Source organism: Talpa occidentalis, unplaced genomic scaffold (assembly GCF_014898055.3).
Source record: "Talpa occidentalis isolate TD23 unplaced genomic scaffold, MPIMG_talOcc4v2.1 talOcc4.14, whole genome shotgun sequence".
Taxonomy (NCBI): domain Eukaryota; kingdom Metazoa; phylum Chordata; class Mammalia; order Eulipotyphla; family Talpidae; genus Talpa; species Talpa occidentalis.
In genome coordinates, this window is record NW_023601433.1 from 57,155,535 (window position 1) to 57,178,173 (window position 22,639).

Sequence of the window (22,639 nt, forward strand, 5' to 3'; positions counted from 1 at the left end):
GCGGTGCCGGTTCGATCCCCAGCTGCTCCCCGGCCACCAGAGGAGGGTCCCGCATGGCGTGCAGACCTCTCCTGCTGCCCGTTGCTCCCCTCAGCACTGTACTTTGGTCCTTCTGCCTGTTCTGTTCTCCGCTCTGGCTCTGGTGAATTCTCTCACCCTCCCACGCTTCTGCCTGTATCCAGTGCTTATATAAATAAATAAATAAATCTTAAAAAAAAAAAAAGACAGAGACCTGATGCGTGTTTCCTGAATAAACGGGAATAAACTGCCTCATGCTAGATAGGAGTTTCTGAAGATAGCTGCAGCTTTGCTCTTCCCCACTCTCCCAACATATTTTGCACACTGTAGGCTTTCAGTAAGTATCTGAGTGAGAGGAGAGAGAGAGAGAGAGCGAGCGAGCGAGAGAGAGAGAGGTGGATTTCTATTGCGTGAATGCAAAGGAAGTAAGAGACAGACCTGTCCTTGAGAACATAATGCTGAGAAGGACGATGTGTCAGAAACAGAGTTGACCCACAGAAACAGAGTTGACCCACTTTGCTTTTGTTAAAGCAAAGATAAATAACTCAGATCATTACAGTAAACAGAAGTGGGTGGAGTGCTCTGGTGTTGATGGCAACAGTTGTAGTCAAAGAGCTGGGAACATTTTGATTCCTCACCCTTTCTCCCACTTGGAGCCACCACAATCCCAGCATGAGCATGGATGCTCCTGGTGGTAGCATCTAGACCCCCAGAAAGTCCAAAGGTGCACAGTGGTGATGTGACAGGACAACAGCCCGCTGTGGCCATCCCGGAGACAACACTGTTGGGAGCCCAACTCCAAGGCACGCACTTGGCCATGTGCCCACAGCTCTCTGTACTGCGGGGTGCAGGCCTGAGGAGGGATTCGTCAGGAGACCGCTGCTTGTTTAGCTGCTGGCATCCTTACAGAACTCACAGAGTTAGCAGAAGACCTCAAGAGGGACCGACTTGGCTCCTGTGCTGATATTTCCCCCTATCATGATGAATATTCTGCTTCAGGAAGAGGTATTCCACCATCTCCACTGCCTCCCCTTAGCTCAGCAACTACAGGTCTCTTATGACCTTGTAAGGCCACAGCTGCGATTTATCCTCACATGCACCAAGGGAAGGCCAGCCAGCAGGCCCTGGGTTGCTCCATTTCCAGTTGCATTAGGATCTTTTGGATGATCTCCCCCTTTTCCTGAGGGACCTGGGGCCTGTAACCACCACCATTAACCCTTCCCTTGCCTCCCTTGTACTCATGTGAGTCTATAGCCCTGAGAACTCTGCATTCTGCAGAGGCCGATAGGCAAGCTGAAGATGCGAGTCCAGAGAGAAAAAAGCAAGTGGCCTTAAGCCAATATTTCTGTGGACTGTGTTTACATGCTGAAGAGTAACAGAAAAGGAGTCAGACTTTTTCCAAGAGTACAGTCCAGAGAATAGGGTAAGCACATTCCAGAAAGTTCAGGGTAAGTCCAGAAAGGGAGAGAATGTGCAATCCAAGCTCTGAACGATCCTGAAGGCAAAGGGCCATCACAGGAAGGATTGGACTCCATTCCCTGAAGGTGCCTCCCAGCCTGCAGTTGGATAGTGGAAATTAAGACACGCTGTGGGCATATCCAGGGTAGGTGGATGACTGATGATGGTCACCACCTCCTCCCGCCTCCAACATGTTCTTCAGCTAACCCCACCTGAAGGAATAGATATTGGATACCTCAGCACACCAAGTCCTTTGGAACAATTCCCCTGCCCCAAAGCTCCACCTAGTGGGCTTGTGCATTGGAAGGGGGAGAGCCTGCTGGAGACAATTAACCCCAAAACACACTCCTTGGAGTAACCATGCCTTGAAATGAACTTGTAATATGTGACCTCAGGAAACTGTATCAATGTCTTCCTTGGAGATCTTTTAAGATCTTTTTATATTTATGGTGCTACAGATGGTGTAGTTAGCATGTCGATTAATATAATTGGGGTAAAGTTCTGATTAGTGAGGGGGGTTAAATGCCCAACATTGTAAAGTTGTATTCACTCTTTGGAGTCATAGAAATAGCTTTCAGCAAATCACCATCCTCATCATTTTTTGTGTTTGGGGACAAGGACAGGGCTCATATGGGAACAGAGGTCTGAATCACTGCCTCCAATTTCTAGGTGGCAACTTTGCTGGGGAGGAGTTAGTAAATCTTGGGGAGAAAGGGTGATGGAGAAGAGGCAGGAAACCATACCCTGTGCCTGGAGAAAGAAAAATCAGAAGCACGCGATTTTCCTTTGACTGGGGAGGAGACAGAAATCTTAAGGAGATCAGCTAGCAAGAAGCCCAGGAGGTCTCCTCCATGGGTGAGCACCGGTTCTTGAAAGCACAGATATCTGACCCACAGGCAACACGAATGTCTGTGCTCCCCGCTGATCCCTGAGCTTCATCTGCAAACACCATCTATAAACATAGGGATTGGGCTGAAGGAAGATAAAATGTGCAGAAATACAACGGATAAATGAAAAAGATGTACTTCTTACTATTCAGATAGTAGAGAGGTACCTCAGCCAGATGCAAGACAAGATTATTCATGAATCCTTGTTATTCAGAGGCACAGAGCAGAGAGCTTATTCTCTGCTTGAAGTTATTTTAATTGTGACAAATAACTCTTCTTCTATGTCCTTTCCTTGGGTTAAAAGGAGGAAAAAATTATTTCCTTTGAAAATAATGTCTTACAAGTTAATTCCAGCTCTGCCTTGGGTTTATTATTAAGTAAATTTTTCAATCTCTATCTACTTAAATTCTTGTGGGAATAGGCAGGCTATAAAAAAAATGAAAAAAAAAAAAAACAACTTTCTTCCAGATTCTCCCTTTATTCAATATGGTTGACAATGGTCCTCCCAGGTCTAGTGGGTCTTCAGGAAGCCAAATGACATCTGTATGAAGGAGCAGAGCTGGGTCCCAGGATACACCCCCTTATCCATTCTCCACTCACATGCCCCAGTGAGCATTTCTATGAGGGGAGAGATTGTCCAGGGGCAGGTGAGTCCCTGTATCAAGCTGTACTAGTGACAAAGATAAAGCCTTCTTCCCCTTCTTTCCTGCAAACTGAGCCCAAGCAGCTGCAAACTCTCAGCACATCCCTCAAAGAGTAAGCATTTCCCTGATAACAACCATGTTGTGAAGGACTATTAATAAGTTCCCAGAAGAGAAGCAGAAGCAGTGCATAACAAGACCCTCAGAGTGAAATATCAGTAGAGCCCATGAGAAACCGAACTCCTGGCTATCAGTTTCATCAGGGGACCCTTTGATGCAGCTTTTTGCAAATATTTCCAGCATGTGCCAAGCCATATTCAACAGGAACTAACAGACACAAAAAGCTCTTGTCCTACAACCCAGGGCTATTAGGCAGAATACTCAGGAACCCATGACATCATAGTCAAGGGTATTAAATATTAGCCATTCTATGTCTGCAGCAGAATGGCCATGCTGTTCTCCTAGGCAGTCCCACCACTGGCCTCATTTGGAAGTGATTACCAAGGAGTGACACTGTCCTTTTCATTGACCTTGGCAGCCCTTTCAATGACTCCAAGGGAAAATCTTCTATGATGAACAGCTTAAATAATCCAACAAAGAAATATAAGACCTTCTAAAAGTCTTATTGGAGTCTTGAAAGAGCATCATAATTAATAGATACCTACTGTGAAGACAGCCCTAGGTTTCTGAGAGTTGACATTGAGACATGGAATATGTATACCACAAATTGAAGCAGATCAACTTTCACCCTTTCCTTAGCAGGGCAGAGATCCTAGAGGTCAGTTGGAAGAAGGGGAAATGTATCTATATTGTCCCCTGGTTAGCCCGTTAGTCTTGATGCCAGCAGGGGAACATCTACAGTGTCCAGGACACATTGCTCCTAAAGAAGGCACTGAGGTCATCCTGTTTGAAGGGACAGATGAAATAAAAAATCATCTGTGATGCCAACACAACTTGGCACCATCAGAACCTCACTGCAACCTTACATCACCACCGCTTGCCATGAGGAAGAGATGTCCCAGCATTTCTCTCCACACTCAGTAGGCATCCATGTTCAGTGCTGTCTCAGATGCCCTGAGGTCATGGTCACAGCCAAGACCAGAGTCACCACAACTTGCCAGCAGAGGTTGCCAACTCATGCATATATAATATATGTTTCACAGGAGTATTTCAAGGCCACAGTATTTCAGAATCACAAAAACTTGTTCTGTGAAAGGTAGCAGAAGTTCTTCTTTATATTCAGTAAGTCTTCCAATGATTTGAAGGAAAGTTTTCTGAAATGTTGTTGTGACTGACCCACCAAGGAATCCTTTTTTTTAATGCCAACTTTAGGATCAAGGTGATAAAGTGAATGAGAAAGATCATTTCTCCATTGTATATACATGTTTATATTGTTATACATCAAGAAAATCTATAACAACGAATTGGATTTGGAGAAAAAAACAATAATTAAAAAATGTGATTCCACACTGACTATAGAGTAAACATTTCAAGTGGTTGTGTAAACTCATAAAGGAAATCAACGCTAACACAACACCTGATTCTCTCTTGGCGCTACTCTGCCATGTGTCTTCCAAAGGGAACCATGACATATACTTTTTTTTTTTTTTGTGGGACCCTTGCCGGTGGCCGGGGATCGAACTGGTGCTGCAGAGGCTGCGGGCAGCCTCGCAACCCAGCGCTCAACCGCTGCACTGCCAGGGGAGGCCCAACCATGACATACACTTTAAAAAAAAAAAAGTAAAAATTTTAAGTTATAAGCAACATAAAGTATCCAAAAAGAGATATCTCAAATTTGAGGAATCTTGCTGAAGGAAACTCATTTTTTACTGGCCAAAACTTTCCTCTTGAAGAAAGAGCAGAAACTAGTAAGATTTGTTCATGTAATATAAATGGGACATTTGGAATAGAAGTTATCTTATCCTTCAATATTTTAAAAACAATTTAGTAAGTACTAAATAGTAACTTGAAATTCCATTTAGAAGTAAATGCAGAAAACATTATTTCTTTGGTCTTTGCATTTTCATATTCAGACTACCAAGAAGAGCATATTTCCTAAGTTAAGCAAAATCACAGGGCTCCTATTTTTTAAAGTATATTATTTGAAGTTATTATTTCATCTATTGTTGGAATTCTAGTATCAAATGCTCTTTCCACTGCTGAGCTAGATTATATTGTAACTCTGGTTCTATTTATATGTAAATGTGCGTATACACAATATACATATATGTATAAATTTACCCACTATGTATAAAATAAAATGGTTGTTTCTTCATAGCAAAAGAAAAGCACCTTTTAAGTAAAGGTTCAGATCTAATACCAATATTACTTCAGGACTAGTAGGGAATGATTGTTAAAGTCAAAGTTCTGGCTAAATTCAGCCTTAACTAAAAAAATAAAGCCTGAATAGATTTAGATATTATAACATAACTAAATCTCATTAATCTCTATGTTTTGGATAACATTCTAACTTTAGAAGGAAACTACCTCTCATGTTACTGCTCTGACTACTGTTAAGCCTCCCCGGTGGCGCAGCGGTTGAGCGCTGGGTTGCGAAGCTGCCCGAAGCCTCTGCAGCGCCGGTTCAATCCCCGGCTGCTCCCCGGCCACCAGAGGAGGGTCCCACATGGCGCGCAGACCTCTCCTGCCGCCCGCTGCTCCCCTCAGAAGTGTATTTCGGTCCTTCTGCCTGCTCTGCTCCCCGCTCTGGCTCTGGTGAATTCTCTCACCCTCCCGCGCTTCTGACTGTACCCAGTGCTTGTATAAATAAATAAATAAATCTTAAAAAAAAAAAAAAAAGATTCATCACTTAATGTTTAGACTTTGCTTTGACAAATGTATCAAACATTTATATAGTATGCCATTATACATTCTGAAAGGCTCTCTGCTAATAACATTTGTTTGAATCTTTAGGATGGATTGGGTATATCTATTTTTCATGCCTGATGTGTAAATAAACTTAAAGCATCATTTTTTTTACTACTCTTCACATGTAAGGTTAACTGATCAGGATTTGCCCTCATGGTAGATCCCATACATTGCACTCTGGCTCAGAATCTAGACTGATCACTCCTATCTGTGGGGTCTAGGTGGTCATTGACAGGTATGGCTGACTAGCTGCTCTAATAGGAAGCAAATGAGAGCACGTGGGCAATAGTTCGCCTATGTCTACAGATCTCCTTTGTACTCTGTCTGCCTTTCATCCTCTAACACTCCTTACTCACTGAGTTCTTGGTTTCCAGGGCCTGGCCTAAAAGTAAACTTATATTGCTCAACTGCATGTTTGGATTCTGAAGTTCCATCTACTTCATTTTACAGAATTTTGTTGTCTGACTCTAACTGCCTTTGACCCATTCAACTTTCCCTTCTGTATGAGTTCTCAGGACTCCTGTTTTCCCTAGCCACTCGTTATAAATCCCTTGGGAATATGCTTTGGGAAACATCAAGAAAAAACCCTGGTAAGTATGGAACAGTGGAGGAACAATTATGTAAGAAGTAAACATAGCATATCGGCAAATGTAGATTGTACATACAAGAAAATATTTAAAGGGAGTGGACTCACTTTCTAGGAGGCAGGGAAGATGATGACTTCCAATGCCTCTTTCCACCTCCCATACTCTTACAGACACTGTGAGACTAGAAAGTGAGATATTTGTTGTAGAAGGGAAAAGATAATAAAAAAAAAATGAACTTAATTGTTGGGAATTGGGAAGGAGCTTTGGTTACTATTTCTTGTCATCCTCATTTGCACCAGAAGGTTGATTCTGGAGAGCTAGAGGGTCCAGAGCAGAGGGGGATGTTTTCTTAGATATAGAGGACTAAGTGGAACCACTCATCTCTTTTTATGTTGTCAGGCTACCTGGGGAGGAAAAGTGATGAAGACAATAATTTTACCCACATCCAAGCAAAAATGAGTATTTGAGAGTATCAAAGAGAGCTGGTATCTGAAACAATGATTGTGAGAACTCCTATCTTTTTGCCTCGACTATGTTATCATATCATAATTTAAAATTAACTCTATTGGGCCTCCCTGGTGGCGCAAGGGGTTAAGCACCACACTATGAAGCAATCCACAGCCTCTGCAGCACAAGTTCAATCCCTGGCAGGCCAGGGAGTAACCCACATGGCACCGCAGACCTCTCCTGACTCTCCTGCAGCTCCTCTCAGTGGTGTATTTCAGTGAGTCTGCCTGCTCTGTTTCCCACTCTGTCTCTGGTGAATCCTCTCATCCCCGCATCTCTGGCCTGTACCCCAGCTCTTGTATGCATAAATAAATAAATCTTTAAAAAAAGATAAAATTATCTGTATTGTCATTGATGAAGAGAGCTAGGTAGCCAACCGAGAGAGAATGATAATTATCAATCAAACTTTTATTGAAGCTAAAAATCCAGGTTCTCCCTGGATCCAATGTTTGACAAAAATATTTGCCCCCGTCCATCATTTATTTCCTCATATTCACAGTAGAATGAAAAACACCAGTTTTCCCCACTGCCTTCAGTTCACTGCCCCAAGTCCCAGATCTCTGTTTTGCAATGTATTTCTGAAACACACAACTGCCTGGGCCAATGTTTTGACAAGAGGAAGTAAGCCGATGAGGAAAATACAATAAGTAGAAATGATCTCCAGACATACATCCACTAGTCATCACGCTACACCTGAGGTCAACAATCTATGACCTAGGGGCCAAATCCAGACTGCCTGTTTCAATAAAATTTTATTGGAACATAACATGCTTATTTCCTTGCAAACTGTCTACGGCTGCCTCTGTGATACAGTAGCAGAGCAGAATTGTTCTGTAACAGGGGTCTGTGGCACCTAGAGACTGTGAGGCAGTGTCTGGGGGCTGCAGGAGCAGCAGCATCTTACCAGCCAGTGCCTCAGTGCATGCAGCCCCACAGGAGCTGCAGTAGCAAGGTTTACCCCATGAAGAACAACTAAAACAGCTAAATAATGACAACAAGAAAAGATAGGTAGATAGATAGATCTTAAGAGTATCAGAGGCTTAACAAAAACAGTGAGAAAAAAGATCTGGGAGAAGAAGAATAGAGATGGGCTCAGTATTTGGGATTACTTTTGTCTAAGGGATGTTTGTCAAGACCAGGAAAACATATGCATGTACTACACAATGACATTTCATTCAACAATGGATTGCATACACACTGGTGGCCCCCAAATTCTTACTTCCTAAGAGCACTGCAGTCATCATAAAGTCATCGTGTTTTATGCCCACATCAGCCTCATACATCATGTGTTTAACAGAGCTCTTGATAGCATCATATTCCCTTGTGTTTGATTTATAATCATGTTGTTTTGTTCATTACAGCCCCAAACTTAGAAAATACAGTGTCACACAATGACAAGGTTACATAGCAATGAAAACAACCAATGATGCATTTCCCAGAATATATCCTTATCATTAAGAGTGACTATATGTAAAAGGCTAAGCATCACTTTCTTAGCTTAGAGGTCTAAAAGTTGAAGTCCAGAGTCTAAGGGGCAAACCACCTACACTGGTAAACCACCTACACTGTGCAAAATAAACAGAAGCCAGCTCTTGAGCTATACATATATCATAAATGAAAAATTCTGATAATTATGATACCAGGAAATTGTTTTCCAGTAGTCTGTAAAACATGTAAATACCTGTCCCATTAACATCCTCCCAGCCCTAGAGTGTCTAAGGTCCATCCTAAATACTTTGAGACTCAGTTCTGAATTATTGAAATATTAGGCCAAAGATTCTATTCTATGGTTCTCACACAACATTTTAGTGATCAGCGGCCTTCTCAGTGTATTCCTGTCTCATTCATATTATCTACTCTGCCAGTCCTTTATTTAAAGGTGTTTCTATAGTATGTCCCTCTGCTCTCATAAAACCACCATGCTGAAGAAATAATTTATGTCTATGGCTTAACTGAATCAGTTCAGGAATGTTCTTTGTAGGCAAGAATAGTTGGATTGTGTAGCAGATATCTGGCATTGATTAAATTTTATCCACAACAAACATCATTGTGTGAGGCAAAAGTGAGAGAGGCATAAATGGGCAGCTGGCACCCACTCACCTGCCGGAGTTTGGTTCCTACCATGGAGGCACTGCTGTCAAGCACAAACACCACATTTTTGGGCAAAGGAGGAAGGTCTTTGGGAGCAAAGTAGTGCACAAAATAGCCATCTAGAACCTAGTGGAGGGAAAATAAATTTAAAATGATAGTACCCAGAGTAGGAAGGTAAATGGATAGCCCATCAAACTTCTGAAAGTCAAAGACAGCATGAAACTTAGTCTAGAGTCAGATTCCATGCTCAGAGCAAAAGCATCCATAGCCCTGATGCCTCTAAGAGGAGTAAAATTGCTCATTTAATCTGTATAAGGATAAATTATCAGTTAAAAATTTATTATTTATATCAACTAATTCCATTTAAATTATGCATTCCCTTCTGACCCTTATCACTTGAGGTCCTGCTCCCTTTGTCATCTGGTTTTTACCAAGCATCTTACAGGTTGTCTACATCCTGGATACATACTAATACATTTTAATAGTCCCACTCTGTCTCTGGAGCAATAAACCTAAAGGGAAATGAGCCATGGAACAGTCTCTTAATTAAAATCGAAGATGAACTAAAATTCTAACTTCACCTAAAACAGCACTGGGAAATTACATCATGGATTTTATTTGCTCTCCAAATTACTGAAGGAGGAAATAGATACCCTCAGCCTCCAGAAAGGTAATGCCATTAGTCTCCTTGGAGATATGTTTTGGGTTAAAGCAAATTTCCTAAAAACCAGAAATTTCTTTCTCCCTTAGGTGAATATCAGAATCCCTAATTCTTACTGAAAGTATTGAGCAATTAACATAAAATAGCAACAACAAACCCTTTACCTGGATGTCCCCAATACTCTGTTCCCTGCTGACATCATATCTAATGATGAAATCTCCCAAAATGCCATTCTGGGCAATCTTGGCTTGTTGTACTACACTAGGTTTAAAGGTGACTTTGGCAAATGTTTCATTTTGGTTGATAAGAGTAGAAGGAGGTGGTCCAGAATCACCTGCAAGCAAGATATAAATATAATTAATAACTGGATATACAAGTATTTTTGTATATATACAAAATAAAATAAGGCCTGTTTTATATAAAGAGAGTTAAACTTTATTTTATTGCAGGTCTGTAGTCCATAGTAACTTCCAAGATTCTGTACTGACAATATATAACACAGTATGAGATATGTTATCATATTTCACCTTTAAACTTCCTTTTTAATCTTATGAGAAATTTTTAAACATATGAAAGTAGAGAGAACAGTAAAATCAAACCCTGTGTGCTGATCACCCAACAATTACCAAGTTTATCGATCTTCGTATCTGTGTATATGTCTTCCTTACCATTTTTTACTAGAGTATTTCAAAACAATTCCTAGACCTATTTCATCCATGAATGCTTAAGTATATATCTCCAAGAACTTTCTTTTTAGCCTAACGACAAAACTATTCTCACAGGTAACAGAATTAATGCTCATTACCTTATCATCAAATACTCAGTCTGTTTAAATTTTTCTTATTCTACAGAAAATAACTTAGAATAGTTGATTTGTTTCAAGTATCAAAATGAAGTCCACACGTCACATTAGGTTTCTTAAATTTCTTCTCATCTACAAGTGCCACCTCCTTTTTTTCTTCCTTCTTTTCTTCCTTCCTTCCTTCCACACTCTCTCCCTTCCTTTTTTTTTAGAAATAATAAAATCACCTTAACTAGGTATTTTTCATTTTGAAAGTCATTACAGTATTTTTGGCAAAATTCAACTAGGTCGGATTCCCCTGGATGTCGGAGTCCTGGGAACCACTAAGAACAACAGCCCTTCATGGGGCAGGGGGCAGACTTCTCAGGCCAGCATCCTGCTTTCCCTCACCAGGTGGAGCTGACAAGCCTGGCTGGTGGGAAGTCTAAAGGGGGTAGAGGGTTTTCATGTTCATGTGACAAAGCCACAGGGTGGGGGGGGGGGAGCACACAGACTGCCTGCAGAGTTCTCACGTGGACAAAAGCCAGCTCCAGCACCAGTTTGTGGAAGTTTGTGGGTCCCGAAGTATCCAAATACTAAGAAGTGGCTCATGAATTGATTTCATGGACAGCTGCTTCCACCATCGGACTCAGGCCTGGAGCTGCCTGCCTTCATAGGGAACTTGCGTTCTATGAGAGGAAAGAGTAGGGGTCACCAGCCCAGATCTGATGGCTGAGACTCAGGATTGGGGATGAAATCTTTTGTTGGAGGGATTCCCTCTTAACCCTCAGCTTGCCATACACTTTTTTTTCTAATGCTACATATCAGTCATAAATACACTGGTCATTTCTGTTAATGGAGTTTCTCACATTCTGCATTTTATCTTTTCACATGTTCCTCTATTTTTGTGTTTTCCCAACTTGACTCAGACTCTAACATCCTGGCAGGCTACAAAAATACTGATGTCCAGGCCAAAAGCTCATTTAATCAATCTGAGACACAGACGGATGATAGGACTTTAAAAATACCGTGCCCCCCTCCCACACCATAATTGCAGTGTACTGTCAAGACTGAGAAGTACAGCTCCCTCTGTCCCTAGTGTTCTGGCAAGTAAAACTAGAGACTTGGTTAGACTCAGGTTCAATGTCACTGGCAAGAACACTACACAGGTGATGCTGAGTAGCTTCTACTTTATCACATCAGACAGTCTATAATATCTAGGTGCCTACTTTTTTTAAGATTTATTTATTTATGCATACAAGAACTGGGGAACAGGCCAGAGGTGTGGGGGTAAGAGGATTCTCCAGAGAGCGGGGAACAGAACAGGCAGACAAACTGAAATATACTGCTGAGGGGAGCAGCAGACGAGTCAGGAGAGGTCTGCTGCGCCATGTGGGTAGCTACCTGGCAGGGGATCGAACTCATAGTGCAGTGGCTGTGGGGTAGTTTCATAGGTTGCATCTTAACCCCCTGCACCACCAGGGAGGCCCTCTAGGTGTCTACCTTTAATGTAGCAAGATTGATGGTAGGTTCCAGTGTTGTCTAGATCCACTAACTCACCAGAGTTGAAAACGGGTGACTTCTAATGCTATCATTCCATTCATGTGGAATTCTTCCACAAACAACAACTTTCCCCTGTCAATCTTTTGGTTGCCCTAACATACTGTTTATCCAGAAAGTTTATGAACTTTTTTAAAAAACATTTCCCAAATCTTTCCCCAGCATGAGCTATAGGACTTAAATTAGAATTCCAAAAAGATAAACAGATAAATGGATTTTATCTGACTTAAAAGTTAGTGAGATGTCAGTATAAACAAAGCACACTCCTTTTTCACTCCTGACCTTCATTTCCCATTAGAATACAGAGAATGTTTATGAGACTACCCACCTTCATAAATCTAGGTTTGTATTTATATTTATGTAATGATATATAATGTATTATACATAACATATAAATTAATACATTTAAATTTAGATTTATAACATTTATAATATAGATTATTTAAGAAGAATTCTACATGAAAGGAATGATAGCATTAGAAACCACCCTAGCAACAAAATTCTAATTTTTAAAATCTGCATGCACCATAAAGAATATGGAAGGAGAATAGAGAATTCTTAAATATCAGCACATGTGGAGACTGAATAAAAATCAGGCTTAAAACTGCTACAAAGCATCTGATTATCTCTTTAAGTCTACGTGACTTGCTACCATGCAGTAAATTGACCGGCAATTTTCCATGTCCAATTAACAAAATAAAATAGGAAATGAGGCATAAATTGCCCAAGGTAATCTGTATTTAAGAATAAACTTCCTTTTGCTCAGAGCTTATTAGACATTAGCGTCAAAGAAAGTTTGACTATTTCCTTCAATAGAACAGAAAATTAATTTTAAGAGATAATTTATAAGTAACCTTAACAGGAACCACAAGACAGAACTGATTCTTCTATTATTTGCATTTATCAAGGGCAGGGATTTCAGAAAGGACCAGAGAGACAGCAAACAGGAAAGTTCATTCTTGTAGAAGACAGTTGTGTGAAAGACAACATGCTTCCAATAGATCTGCTCCCCTGAAGAAGGAGTTGAGGAAACCTCAATGGCAAGTTGACAAGTTGATGTTGACAAGTGTCACTTTCCAGTTCACCTCATGGTTGACAGTGACATAGAATGATTAGAGGGAAAGAAGGAAAAGAGGCTGAAAGTGAAATGTCCTTGAAATCAAAAGAAATTGATCCAGGGTCAATCTCTCATTGGTGATTATTGGCAAAGTACCAAGACTGACAGGTATGATAATACACCAGCTAAGAACTCAGGGGTCACAGATGACTCAGGAGTACCTGCATTCAAGACTGACCATATCTCTGTCACTATTTATGAGACCTTGGGCAGGTTACCAAATCTCAGTTATCTCACCTATAAAATGAATTGATGATTGACCCAACTCACACTATTGAAAAGATTAAATGATGGGATGACTTATGCTAGCTAAAAGTATTATCAGCCTTAACTATAAAATAGAAGGTCCAGGGAATGAAATGTAAGGCAATACAACCTGTCAAACTTGGACTACTGCAATGAAAATAATGTCATTTATAACATGGTTGACTCTCATTGTCATTTTGAGGGGAAATATAAAATACAAGAGTGTATTCTTTATGCCTCCACTTACATACTATTTAAGAGCAATGACAACTTATCCATGGCAATTGAAGTTAAAGAGTGGTTACTTTTGGGAGGTGAGTTCTGACTGGGAATGGGTCAATGGAAACTTTTGGGCTGGTGAAAATACTCTGTTTTGATCAGGAATGAATGTGTATATATGTGAAGACATAGCTAGCTTTACATATACATTTTATTCTATGTGTACCCTAGTTTTTTAAAAAGATTTATTTTATTTATTTATACAAGCACTGGGTACAGTCAGAAGCACGGGAGGGTGAGAGAATCCACCGGAGCCAGAGCGGGGAGCAGAACAGGCAGACAGACGAAGTACACTGCTGAGGGGAGCAGCGGGCATGGCAGGAGAGGTCTGTGCACCATGTGGGACCCTCGCCGGCGGCCGGGAATCAAACCGGGGCTGCAGAGGCTGCGGGCAGCTTCGCAGCCCAGTGCTCAACCGCTGCGCCACTGGGGAGGCCCAGTGTGTACCCCAGTTTTTAAAAAACTAAATTCATTGAGAGTTGGATAGACTGAACAAGTAAGTATTCTCAGTAAGCAACATAATACTATCTGCCAATTGACCCACATCTGTCCTTTTCCTTAGAATAAGTGTATTGTGCAGGCATTTACATGGGGATTAGGTGTAGTCAAGTAATTCCAGCTGCAGAATTAGGAGTAGGAACAAAGTGATGGGAAAGCATTTCAGGGCAGCACCAGTAAGCTGGAGGGAGGAGGTTCTGTTGGCATGGGCAGCTTTCACGATTCATCTCATTAGAAGGGTTAGAGCAGGGGCCTCCCTGGTTAAGTCTCAGCACTATGACACTATTGGCAGCCACTGCAGCAAGAATTCAATCCCTGGCCAGGGAGATAACCCACATGGCACAGCAGACCTCTCATATCTTGCCCACTGCTCCCGTCAGCAGTGTATTCTAGTAGATTTGCCTATTCTGTTCCCCACTCTATCTCTGGTGAATCCTCTCATTGCCCCCCACTCCCTGCACCTCTGGCCTATACCCCTGCTTTCGTATGTATAAATGAATAAAATCTTTTAAAAAAAATTTTAAAAAGAAGTGTTCAAGCAAACCCTGGAAGAGTCGGTCACCTGCAATGCAGTTCTCACAATGTTTTCTTGCACCAGCTGCATCAGTGTCACCTGGGAACTTGTTGGAAATGCAAATTCTTGAGCCCATCCCAGAAACACTCAATTAGAAACTCTGGCAGTAGGATTAAGAAATCTATATTTTAACAAGACATTCAGGTGATTCTGTTCTTATATAGAGATGATGGTCACCTGCCTTTGATGGATATAGTTAGGTGGCACTAGATTATCTCTCAAATTCTACATTAGTTAGATTTAACTCTCTTTATACTATCAGCATGTGCCCACTTTTTCTTGTTTCAAATTCATCATTGCTTTTTACAACTACCCTGAATTAATACCATTCATGGTTAAATGAAAGAACTGGGGATCAAAAAGTATAATTTTTCCCTTCATAATTCATTTAACTAGGCTCTTTGATATAGACCATGAGAAAGGGTAGTGTATTATTATTATTTTGGTTTCCTGTTGACCTCTGGTGTTTGCTAGTTCATGATGAAAATTCATGAGATTCATCTAAATGGGCTCATTTTACATGCCAAAGTGATTCCCACTTATGTAACTAACCAAAAGTCTGGTTCCTGAGGCTGACTCCTACCCATTGAGTACAAATGTGACCCCATGAATTTTCCACTATCAAGAGGAAAAATTTACTGGAAAAAATTCCAAAAGTGATATCTGTAGAAAATAAAATCCTCTTTATATTAGAAGAGAAATAAATCTTTTAATCAGTGAGGTCAGTATAGGCTGCCCCACAATTACTAACAAAATCCCAAAGAACATTTACTCTGAATTGGGGTTCACACTGCTGACCTCCACAAAAGAGTCCCTAAGCACAGTAAGCTTTGTCAGCAGGACCTCAGCTGTCGAAGGATGTGCCCCAATGGCAATGAATAGTAAGAGGGAAGAGCTGGGAATAGGCCAAAAAGGACTAAGAATCTGACCTACATTTCCAATGAGGACCCACATCTCTATTCCTCCTTTGTTTTCTCTCCTTTGTGTTGGCTTAGTTAGGGGTAAGTGTGAACACTGGTGATCAGTCTGTATCGAGCCTTTTAATGTCATCTTCCTATTTTAATTTATCTCATGCAAGATGACTTTCTGCAGCATACTCTACCTCCGGTGCATTCTCAATAGGACTCACAAACCACTCTCTCCACCCACTCTTCCCTGGTCTCAGGTCACCAGCTCCCACCATGCTCTCTTCCTGTCTATAGGGCAAGTGATGGTCAGGTTTTGCGCTGCTGGCCTCTGTGGCTATCACCTGAGGCCTTGCATACAGGAAGTGCTAGGGAGCATGGGCTCGGCGTACGTGTGCCTGATGGTGGACACCTGGAATATGGTGTGGGCATGCGTAAGTGGGCACACCTGAGCCTGGAGGCTGAGGCTACAAGGGCAGTGTAACACAGAGGACCACGTCTGGTGGACAATGGTGGCAGAATGGCTATGAGAGAAAGAGACCACAAGAGAATGCCAGAAAGAACCCCCAAAAAGAGTAAAGATTCGCCAAGGGCTAGGAGGCCTCCCTGCCTTGCCAGCAACCTGTCTCTAGGCCCTCAGCCTGCCTGCCCAGAACCTGATTGCCTCACTACATTTGGCATATAAAGAGCATTAAAGCTAGAAAAAGCCTCTGAAGGCTCCGGAGCTCTCCTTTGCCAATCTCCCATATTGATAGAGAATCTGCCCTGTGCCTTGCTGGCAAAACACTGTTGCAGCCCTCCATTCTTGAGCAAGAAGATATGTGCTGTGCTCTAGAGTTTGAAAGACTCAAAACAATTGGCTTAGTATTTCTGAGTATCAGGCCACAATAGCCTTCCTGTCTCTGATATGGAGTAAGTCCACTCATAGAATCAGTTGGAATTGAGTGAAACTGCATTTAATAAGGAGCCAAGTATGGTGCCTTGCACAGAGTTATTGCTCAATGCATATGCACATTAGTGTCCAGCCTCATCCTTTTCAGAAGTAGTACCTTGCTCTCTTCATCAGTGATAAAAGGCAACTCATGAGGAAAAAAATACTCTTTAATAAAAGACGGTTTACATTTTGCCCTAAACACCAAGAGCTTAGTAAAAACAAATATTTGGTGGGGGAAAAGCACACCATAATGCACATTCATGACAGGGACTTCAAGATAGATAAAGAATAAACTTTATATAAAGGATGAAGGAGTTGGTAGCTTCCTAAGAGCACCCTGAAACTATATACAGTGTTTTTCATGAAGGTGCACATGTATACATTGTTTTTTCTGGAGTGAGAATCCATCGTTTTCTCTAGATTCTACAAGTTTTATATTTAATTAAGATCCATACCTAGGCCTCTCTGGTGGTACAAGAGGTTAAGCACAGCACTGTGAGGCTGTCAGCAGCCTCTGCAGCACAAGTTTGATCCCTGGCCCACCAGGGAGCTACCCACACGGTGCAGCAGACCTCTCCTGTCTTGCCCACTGCTCCCCTCAGCAGTGTATTTCAGTCAGTCTGCCTATTCTGTTCCCCACTCTGTCTCTGGTGAATCCTCTTGCTGTCACCCCCCCCCCACCTCTGTCCTGTACCCCAGTTCTTGCATGCATAAATAAATAATATTAAATAAAAAGAACCATGCCTATAAATACTATTTAATATTCCTCTCTTGACTATCAAAACACTTCATTATTTTGCATAAGGGGTGAAGAGAATAAAACATAGCTTTTTAAATTTGTGCTGAGACATGGATGTTATTCACAGGTAAACATTCTCCTAGACAACACATGGGAGAAAAAGAGAAGCCAACTATGTAAAATGCCTAAAGGTGAGAAGATTTAGGAGAAAAGAACCACATTCAAGGACATCAGTTGGGCCCATTGACAGAGGGATATCCTGGCCTTTTCCTGTGGGTCTGGGGTTTGGCTACTGTCACAGAAAAGCAGCCAACACCTGGTGATTTTACAAAAGGATTTCCAAACAAACACTGACTGCTCATTTCCCCTTGGAAAACACACTAAATTGTCTGTTTATGTAACTTGCTCACCTGGGGCCCCATGGGAAGATTTTGTAAATATAGGACAGTCAAAAATACTGTGAATAATTGCCCACCTACCCCTTGATGGTGACAATAAATACAGAATTGAAGCAAATTACTAGAGTTATTGAAAGAAAAATTAGTGACGTTGAGGAAATCATGAGGGGAAGGGATTTGGCTAAATACCTTCACAAATCCCTTATTATAAACAATTTTCTTACTGGATAGGGGTGCTTTTTCCTCTATTGATATTTGGTATTTTAAATCTTTCAGAATCACATAAATCTTTTAGCATCACATAGATATGACAGCAACACATAACAGAATAATAATTCAATCTTACAGCTGATGGAGTTCAAATTTAACATAATATTTTAAAATTCTGGTGTTTGCATAATCATCAAAACTGCATGGTATTGGAACAAGAACAGACACACAGACCAATGGAATTGAATAGAAAATCGAGAAATAAACCCACAGACTTATGGTCAACTAATCTTTGACAAAGGAGCAAAGAATATGCATTGGAGCAAAGAAAGTTTGTTCAAAATGGTGCTGGGAAAACTGGGTCGCTACATGCAAAAGAATGAAGCTTGACTACTACCTAACACCACGCACAAAAAACAACTCAAAATGGATTAAAGAACTAGACATAAGACCTGAAACCATAAAATACATAGAAGGAAATATAGGAGAAACACTACATGACATGCACATCAAAGACATCTTTACAGACACATCACCCAAAGCAGTGATAGGGAAGGCAAAGATCAACAGCTGGGACTACATCAAATTAAAGAGATTCTGCACAGCAAAAGAGACAATAACCAAAACAAAGAGAAATCCCACCGACTGAGAGAACATTTTTGCACACAACACTAATGATAAAGGACTGATCACAAAAATCTACAAAGAGCTGAGAGACTCAACAACAACAAAGAAGATAATCCAGTCAAAAAATGGGCAGAAGAGCTAAAAAGAAACTTCTCTGAAGAGGAAATGCAAATGGCCAACAGGCATATGAAAAAATGTTCAACAGCACTTGTCATCAGGGAAATGCAAATCAAAACTACAATGAGATACCATCTTACACCAGTGAGAATGGCACATATTAAAAAAACTAGCAACAACAAATTTTGGCGAGGTTGTGGAGAAAAAGGAACTCTCCTGCACTGTTGGTGGGAGTGCAAACTGGTCCAACCACTATGGAGAGCTGTGTGGAAATTTCTTGACTTACTAAACATAGAGCTTCCATATGATCCAGCAATTCCACTCCTAGTTATTTACCCAAAGGACACAGAAACATCCATTCCAAAGAGCACCTGCACCCCTATGTTTATAGCAGCACTGTTTACAATAGCTAAGCTTTGGAAACAACCCAAATGCCCAAAAATAGATGACTGGATCAAGAAGATGTGGTACATATACACCATGGAATATTACTCAGCATTCAAAAAAGATAAACACATGCAATTGGCAGCAACATGGATGGCGCTGGAAGGGATCATGCTCAGCGAAATAAGCCAGAAACAAAAAGAAAAAGAACGGATGGTCTCACTCATAGCAGGAATCTAGAAAACTTAAATAAGGGGCCAGGAAAAAGAATAACTATAAGAAAGAAAATATCAAAATCAACAAACAACTATGAACCAGAGACACTCTAAGGGGGGGTGGGGGGCGGGGAAAAGAGGAATTGGGGTCAAAATAAGGGGGTTGTAATTGTATGGGGAATATAAAAATAAAATTTAAATTAAAAAAAAGATAAAATCATAAAAAATAAAAGTCATCATTAAGGATTCAGGATCTAATATTGGATATAATTTCTTTAAAACATTAAAAAAAAATCTTCTGTATCTTCAGATTTCCCTGGAAATAAAATGAATGATGGATTAAAAAAAATAAAAATAAAAAATAAATAAAATAAAATAAAATTCTGGTGTTTGCCCAGAATTTTTTTTAGCAAGTTTGCTTTCTTTACTGCTTACTCAAGGCTCTTCTTCCTAAAATAATACATTACTGAGTTGGTTTTCCATGTTTGATCGCCTTTGCAAGAGAAACTGTGATTGAAAACAAGTGGCACTACTTCATGAACTACCTCATGTATTCTAAAGGCAATTAATCCCTAAAAATATGTTGTCCACTGAGGACCTCAAATGCCAGCTGACAGAAATATCTGAAACTGAACTGAATAAGCAGTGCTAGAGCAGCAAAGGAATGTAAGATGATGAAATTTCTGTTATATTGTTTCCTATTGTCCTCTTGCATGGAGGTAAAACATTGCCCAATCATTGTGAAAACCTGGGTGACACTTCATAGATTCAACCCTACAAAGAATTTTCATTTTTTTATTATTCAAAATTGCTAACTGCACATACCCATACACCCATTAAGTTGGCTACTATCAAAAAAGATAAGTAAAAAACAGAAAATAACAACTGTTGAAAGAATGTGAAAAAAGTGGGACCCCTGTACACCATTGGGGGAATATACAAGGGTACAACTCCTATAAAAAACAATATACAAGTTCCCCAAAAAATGAAACATAGAATTACCATATGTTCCAGCAATTTCACTTCTGGGTAAGCACCCAATAGAATTAAAAGTAGGATCTCACAGAGAGATTTGTACATAGGTTCATAGCAGCATTACTCATAATAACCAAGAAGCAGGAAGGAACAAAACAGTGTGCATCAACAGATGAGTGGAAAAACAAAAGGAGTTCCATACCTACAGTGGAATTGAGGGAGGAAGCCATAAAGGAAGGAAGTTCTGGTATATGGGACAACATAGATGCACCTGGAGGACATTATGCTAAAACCAGCCTGTCACAAAAGGATGGATACTGTCTGACTGCACTTACAAGAGTATCCAAAGTAGTCAAATTCATTAAGACAGAAAGTCGAATGAATAGAGATCACCAGGGGCTGGATGGGGAGCAGACATGGGTGGTTGTTTAGTGAGTAGAGTTTCAACCTAGGGGAAAAAAGTTTTAGAGTTGGGATTCACAACATTGTGAATCAACTCAGCACTACTGAATTGTTCTACTTAGAAAGTGGTTGTAATGATGAATTTGATGTTAACCACAATTATCAGAAAATTTAAAAAACAATTTTAGTTGGCAACTCCAAGTTTTATTAGGCAATGATGACATCTTCGACATCTTTAGGCTCCAAGTCTAAAGTACAGTGCCAGGAGCATAGTGAGAACCCAAGATAAGCTTGTTGAACACTTAGCTAAGAGGTGACTAAACATACTGGCATGTAGTAGGGCAGATGGAGAGAGCCCTTCAACAGATATAAAGGGTCTCAGGCCTCCCCAGTAGCGCAGCGGTTGAGCACTGGGTTGCGAAGCTGCCCGCAGCCTCTGCAGCGCCAGTTCGATCCCCGGCTGCTCCCCAGCCACCGGAGGAGGGTCCCACATGGCGCGCAGACCTCTCCTGCCGCCCGCTGCTCCCCTCAGCAGTGTGCTTCAGTCCTTCTGCCTGCTCTGCTCCCTGCTCTGGCTCTGGTGAATTCTCTCACCCTCCCGCGCTTCTGACTGTACCCAGTGCTTGCATAAATAAATAAATAAATCTTAAAATAAAAAATAAAAAAAAAACAGATATAAAGGGTCTCATCCTGAAAGTGTTTTGTTGGTTGTCACATCCCTGGACCTCTGATTACAGTCCTAGCTATAATGGACAGTGCCTCATGTCCAGACAACATCCCACTTCACACAGAACTAGAGTGGCAGGAAAAGGGAAGAGGCAACGAGGGAGGTTTCCTAGAGAAGACTAGGTTGCTCATCAAGGTCAAGTCAAAAAGACCAGGCCACTCTCTGGGGTCTCTGGGTCATCCTGTTCACAGTTGGCTCTGACTGGACCACAACAATTGTCAGTACAAAGAAGAGAGCATGAGTGCTCATGTGGCACTCAAAACCAAATCAAACAAAAGCTACTACAGAGCCAAATGATTCATACCTGAATAATTTCTGCTCTGAACAATGCTGGAAATCTTCGCATAACAACCAGATTGTTTCCTGGCAAATGTACAGAGGCCAAACAGGGCCATACCTTCCAGCTGCAGAGAGAAGACTGGCCGCAGGGGAAGAATTCGGAGCAGTGCGGGAATTAGAGCTGGAGTAATATTACTCACAACACAACCCTTTAATAGGGCAGAGCAGCGAGAATGCCCAGTTAAATGTGTGTTTCAGATAAACAATGAATAATACTTTTTTGGTGCAAGTATGCCCCCGATGTTGCACGGAACTCATTGTGTCTCTGAAATTCAGATTTGTCTGAGCAGGCTGTATTTTATCTGGCAATCCTGGCAAAGGGAGAGGTCTAAATTTTTGTGACCTGTCTTTTGGAACCAAATTTTCTCTTCATACCTCCTTCACGACAAAATAAGAACAACACTGAGATCTGACAAAATTAACCATCCTAAACCAGGAAACTGTTGAAAACCTAATAGCACCCTCATTGCCAACAATTATTTGTTTCTAAGCTCATTTAGCAATGATGTGATGAGCGCCCATTCCATGGCCGGCTCCACACTAGAGAGGGAAGCACAGAATCTTCGGTGAACCTCCACAGCAAACGCCAGAGTCACAAAGTTAGCAGACCAAAGAAAAGCAGAAATAAGTTTTTTGAAAGATTCAGTCAACCTCTAATTAGACACCTACTGAATACACGACTCTGTGATTGTTGAAGTCAGAGATGACTGATCCTGCCCATGTGGTTGGCTGGTGACGAGCCTTGCCTCCAAGACCACATAGCATTTCCACGCATCTCTGCTTTCTCATTAAGTTCCCTCAGTTTTTAGGCTTATATGAGGGTCAAAATTTTCTAGGTGGCTTACATAGGAGTGATACCATTAAAAAGCAAGTTGAATTCCACCCAGTCCTATT

General features: G+C 41.1%; 1 protein-coding gene across 1 annotated transcript in view; it reads right to left on the minus strand.

The window, feature by feature from the left end:
* ITIH5 (inter-alpha-trypsin inhibitor heavy chain 5) overlaps positions 1-22,639 on the minus strand; it is a 95,262-nt gene that overhangs the window by 33,731 nt on the left and 38,892 nt on the right. Inside the window, 2 exon segments of the mRNA XM_037510582.2 lie at positions 9,067-9,183; positions 9,883-10,052. Coding sequence (XP_037366479.1) covers positions 9,067-9,183; positions 9,883-10,052 — 287 coding nt within the window.